Consider the following 6,000-nt stretch of genomic DNA (forward strand, 5'->3'; position numbering starts at 1 on the left):
CGGTGAAGGTCCGACTGAAAATCCCAAGAGTGCCAGTTGATGCAATCACCTTGACCAAACTATGAGAAGAACCATACTTTTATTGGAAAAATCACCTAAATGTTGCATATGAGACATTTTTTAAGTTGAGACGCATCATTACACTGCAACCACSACTGGTTATGAATAATATATTCACAAAAAGTACAGCAGTTTCTTTGAAACAAAGTTTCCTTTGCAGAATTAGGTTTTGAAATTCAATATTTTTTGGTTTATTTCAGTTTATCAGGGAAATAGCCATGTTTGACTGGAGCACCCTTTTGCACCGCTAATGCCTCAAAGTGGTGGTCTGCTAGTTTTCCTCTGGGCAAGGAAACAAATCTTCTTCTAGCATAGGTGGATATTTCACGTAACATTTATGGTCAGCTACATCTCARCAATGTAAGATAATTTCAGAGAACTCAACTGTGCTATTCAGGGCTGATGGTCACATTTCTGAGACCAGAACCAGCCTCCAGGAGCTGATACCTACACAGCATCCCTGACCTTCACTTTACAATATAGAAATGATTCTAGRAAATGCACTGAAGACATACATTCCCTCTTTCTCACAAAGTGGGCATTTTTTTTTMTTCACTCGAAGTTATCAATAATGCTTTGAGACTTATTTCAGATGTCACATCATGGACATGCATTCAACCATGCACTGGAGAAGATCTATGGGGTACTCATAACAGTGGGGAGGGGGAAGTGAGACACTACAATAATTAATCTGACCACAAATACTTCTCCTGTATCTGAAAGAAAGAAAGCAGCTTTGGCAGGTTGTGGCCCAGATTGACTATTTCTGTGCATCAGACCAGAGAATGGTACACAGCAAAAAATTCAAGTTGCTTTTTCAATTTTTTTCACCTCCTTCTATTAAATCGACCAGGCTGCTGCTCTGTCATGGAGAACTTGCTGCCTGTGCACTAATCAACTTTTTATTATTTTTTTTTAATATGGTTTTCTCCCACCAGTACTTCCCCAGATGTGAGCTCAATTTTACCGCCGTCAGAATTCCACTGAAGTTAAACATACATGCTGGGTTTTGTGGATTTGCAGATTAAATCCCTGTCATAAGTTCCTAAATGTTGTAGAGACAATGTTATCACTGAAATCTTTGGTAACTTCCACTGGTAGACACAGTAAAACATGTTGCAGCATTAATCAGCATGATAGGGTTTCACTGGGAAGTTTTTAAGCTCAATCTTCCACAGAGRATAAGACCCCCAGAAGCCATTGTATTTTCTTTTGCAAAAACATACAGAATAAGAGCAAGAAGCACACCAGTGAGCTCTAGTGGTTACACAGATGCATATTATATACTACCACCGATTTTTGCTTTTTTAAATTTTGAGTTCAAAGAACCATCTTTGTAACTTTGTAACTGGGTCAATTTACCCAGATTATGTTTTATTTTCTAAAGAGAACACATATCTGTAAATTTACGCTTTAATTCACAGGTAGAAGCATAAAGTGCATAAAACCATGACAATCCCATTTTGCAGTATGTTAACCTTCTTGTCACCCCTGGCTCATCCTGATTTCACTAGTAAAAAAACCCTACATATTCAGCACCCTCAGACCCTGAAATTTTGGGTTTCCCCTTATATTTCCCAATAATTAATTGGAAGTAATAGACTAGGCATTGAAAGCAACTAATGCTTTTCTTTGGTTAATGCTTTATGGAGAAAATGATTTTAATTATTTGCTTATCATCCAAAATCTTTTTCACATAAAATATATTCAGGACACAAAGGCCAGTGTACCAAAAGCCTAACAATAAATGTAGGGGATTTCAAGCACTTCCATTTACACAGAATATAGATATAATCTGAATATTCAGCCATGCAGGACTGAGATACATTGCCACTCCCTAGGTTGGATGATTTATTCACCTCAAACTTGGATCATTATTTATCCCAGGAGCAGGCAGATGGGATGGGATCTACCCACAGGATTTTTATACCTGCTTCCCCCAGGTGTATACAGTGATGCAAGGTGCCCTGCTGGGGATCCCAGATGTGGTGGGTTGACCTTGTTTGGCTGTCAGACACCCACCCTGATGCTCTCTCACTCCCCCTTCTCGTCGATATCAGGGCTATGCAACATGTAATACTATAGACAGGATCTCCTGCAYCTACTCAGGAGAAGCCTCATATCTGTGGACCCAAATAGGGTCTAGCTACTCCTAGAAGAGAGGCATATTCTACTGAGAGACCCCAAAACCTTGGAGCCCCAGAAAAACCTCTTCAAATTTCAAGTGGGATACAGGGTTAAGAGGTCTATAAGGCACAAGAACTCGCTGAAGAATTATTTTAGTTTTACCAAACATGAGGCAACTGTATGCTAGTGAACAGATGTTTTGCAGAAAGCAGTCTATCACTTCAGTGTCTCAAATGCCTTTCTTCTTTCAAAAAGTACTACTTTCCATTTCTTTTCCTTCTTCCTTTCTTGCCTCTCTTTCTCCTCTCTCTTCTTTTCCTCTCTTTCTCCTCTGTCCTCCTCTTCTCCTCCCTTCCACTTCTCATTTTCCCTTCCCTGACTTAAGAAATTCCCAGAAAAAAGTACAGAATAAAGGTAGCAAGTATTTAGCACTTCTCTGGATGTGCCAATGGAAACTTCTAAGAATGTGTATACTTAAAACCAAAATAGAACACTGGAAAAAAGTAAAAATGTACTCATTTCTTCCCCTCATAAAATACTGGAAATTCTGGAGAAACACTTTTTTTTTTTTTTAAACCATTTAGGTATTCCACTTGCTAATAATGCTTTATCTAAGAGGAATTCAGTAATTCAGAATATAGGAGGAGGACTAATGGGTYAAACAGCTTTGCAGCTGCTCAGAAATGATTTTGTCCTGCATCAAGCAGAACATTTTCACATATTGTCTTAAAGCCTGTGACTCTTCTCACTGAAATCAGTGTTGGAACCATCTTTTCATAATGACCTACTTGTAAGCAGAAAATGAGGGAGGGAGAGCACAAGAAAGAAATACAAGAGAAGGACAAAGACATCTCGATCACCCATTCAAAAAAGAGCTAGTTTTATCATGAGCAGCCACTGAAACTGGCAGAGAAATGGAGTAGGAAATACAGTGTCAAAAGTCACTAACTATTTCTAGATATTTAAATGCCAACCCTTGGTGCACAAAGTTGTTTTCTCAGTAAAGCCTGATGAGAACGCCAAAGACCTAGAGCAAGTCACTTAGCCTTTGTAAGTTTTGTCTGTCCACATTCCCCTTTCCCTCTAAAGGAGTGGGTGAAGCATTTCCTAAACCCAAAGGCATTATGAGGATAGCAAAAATTGTGTCAGACCRAACTGTCGAAGCCAAAAAAGTCCTGCAGATAGAAAAAGTGCTTTCAAACAGCCTAAACCACTACCAAATTTGCGAGCTACAATTAGCTGAATTATACAACTGACGTTCACTATTTAAATGTAAATATTGTTTTATCTCTATCAAGTTCTTTATTATATAAAGTCAATGTTCAGCATTGTAAAAATGAATTCATTTTATCCAGGACTTTATGCCACCATGCTTTTTTTTTTTCCGTATCCATGTTAACGTGTGCTAATAAGTTTCAGCTTTATGCAAATTCAACACATGTTGTCAGTGTGTCAAATCATACATATGTTTCTTCACAAAAATATGTCACAGATTCTTACACTTTCAACAAAAGAAACCAAAGGGATTCAATAGACTGCAGATTTATGGGATCTTGCAATTTAACTTGGTGAAATTAAGTCTACAGAAGAGAGCTGTTATTTACTAGAAGTACAAATCAAGCCTGCACATTTAGTACATAGACATCAGTGAATAGCCTGTAGTGTATGTCCATAAGGTAAAGAAAGTAGAAATAAAACTGCATCCACATAACTACTGTCCAGGATAAAATTTCATGACAAGTGCAGGCGACTGGGGTCTTCCTGCAGAGTTCTGTCTCACGCCTCCCCAGCTTGTGGGTTCTCTGGCGCCCGAGCGCTCCCACGCACCTCACAACCCATTCCCGACGCGCTTTCCCAGCCATCCCGTCGCGTTTCCCGCTGCTCCTCGAGCCTTCCCCGCCCGCGACTCGGAGACCCGCACCCAGGACTGCCGCAGCACGCCTCGGAGAGGTTTCCTCAAGTATTCCAGACCGAACCACCTGCCGGGCTCAAGAGCCTCCCCCGCCCCTTGCCGCGGCCCCATCTCGGTACCCACCCGTCCCGTTGCCTGCCAGGTGAAGTTCATGGCGTGGATGCCGACGGGGATGGCGGGCATCCTCTGCTGGGCTTTCCTAAAGTCGTGGGTGAACGGGGCCATCTTCCCCTCGGACACGATGAGAATATCCTCCTCGAAGCCTGTGGAAGGCAAAGAGGCGCGTTAAGCGGCAGCCCCGCCGGGCCGGGCTCGGCTCCGGGCTCCCKCCCGCCGCTCGGGGGCAGCGGCCGCACTCACCGATGAGGACCCGCGCCTGCTGGGCGTCGATCCACAAGTAGAGGGTGTCGGGCTGGCGCGGCGCGGCCCGCAGGCTGCAGAGGCTGAGGGCGCCGCAGAGCAGCGCGGCACAGCACAGCCGCCCCGCCGGGGCCATGCTCCCGCACCGCCCGCCCGGGGCTCGCCGGCTCCGCTGCCGCTCCGGCCGCGCCCGCCCTCCTTCTGCCGCGGGGCGGCCCCGGCGGGGCGGGCACGGGGAGGGCGGCGCTGCGGGCGGCCTCCTTCCCCCGCCGAGGAGGGCGGTGAGCGCCCCGCGCCCGGGGCTGCGGATGGCCGCCCACTCCCGCAGAGGCAGAGCCGGCAGATGGGGCACTGTCCGTGACCCGCACCCGCTCTGTCACAGGAGACTCGTGATACGGCGGGATGTCCCCTTCCGCGTGTCCCGCCCCCTCCCCTGTTCACCCTCCCTGCAGGGGCACCCCGGCACTCCTGCCGTCAAGGTGGGACCACCACGGTCACAAATGAGTCGCTGGTGACAGTCGCGTCTGAGTGAAGGAACGAAGTTTGTGCGTAGYCGTCACCTGGCACACGTGGGGTTTGAGTCGGAGTGGGGAGAGCGTCACCCAAATGGCAGGTGGGTGCAGTGCGACAGCGGCTTCAGGGCGGACCCGCGAAGCTGGGCAGCTCAGGGGCCCTAGAGCGAGCCATCAGCCGGACAGTGGCATAGGGACGGGCTTCCCAGCTCCAGGGAACGGGGCAATGTGCTCCGGCAAGGAAAGGCTTTCACCTGGATTTTGTCCGAAGGTCTTGAGAACAGTGGAGACTGAAAAACACTGAAATGTTGCCATTTGCACAGAAACTGGAACTGGCTCAATATAGAAACTTAGTAAAGCTTGACAGACTTTTCTATTTTAAAAGTTATTTAAACAGAATCATGCCTTTTAAAGGAATAAAAAAAAATTCTAAATTTTCTGAATTCTTCCATAAGAAAAAAAAAGCCTTTAAAAAACCTGACCCAAAAAGCTAAAACTTAGCAGGATAGATAAAATTTAAGTTTCTGTCTGTGATTTTCTGGAAGGTATTGGAGGGTATTTTCTCCCTGTGATTACTGCTTTAGATGCTGCTGGTGCTCCATCTCATSCTAGAAGTGTGACTGCTAAAGTTACCATTGTGTTGTCTGCCAGGAATGGAATTCTTCATGTTATGAAGTTGGCCTTGYTTTTCCAGACAGATATAACTGAGTGACATTCATCATGGCAGCTTACACAAAGGGATGCAGTGTCATTATTTTTCTTTTTTCATGTTTAAGGGGCAAAGGCAATCTGGTAATGGTGATTCTTTTTGAGGCAAAATATTTGTGTTTCAACATATGAAATAATCTCACTCTCCCACTGACTTGCTATACTGTGAGATTCCTGCATCTCCTTCCGAGGAATCTTCTGCTGCTGTCAGTGGATCACTTCACTAATCCCTTACCATTTTTTGTGACCCAGAACATGGGCACCAGAGAAAAGCACACATAGTGACTTGGGGGGWGTGTGTATGTATATATATTTAGGTAT

General features: G+C 44.9%; 1 protein-coding gene across 1 annotated transcript in view; it reads right to left on the minus strand.

Moving 5' to 3' along the window:
• Nucleotides 1–4,639, minus strand: part of WIF1 (WNT inhibitory factor 1) — a 33,231-nt gene extending 28,592 nt beyond the window's left edge. The window contains exons 1-2 of the mRNA XM_057377191.1: nt 4,460–4,639; nt 4,223–4,362 (exon numbers count right to left, since the gene is read on the minus strand). Coding sequence (XP_057233174.1) covers nt 4,223–4,362; nt 4,460–4,595 — 276 coding nt within the window. The 5' untranslated portion in view covers nt 4,596–4,639. The remainder of the gene's footprint in view (nt 1–4,222; nt 4,363–4,459) is intronic.
• Nucleotides 4,640–6,000: the final 1,361 nt, after the last annotated feature.

This window comes from Malurus melanocephalus, unplaced genomic scaffold (genome assembly GCF_030028575.1).
Source record: "Malurus melanocephalus ecotype Western Australia unplaced genomic scaffold, MMel_1.1 scaffold_10, whole genome shotgun sequence".
Taxonomy (NCBI): domain Eukaryota; kingdom Metazoa; phylum Chordata; class Aves; order Passeriformes; family Maluridae; genus Malurus; species Malurus melanocephalus.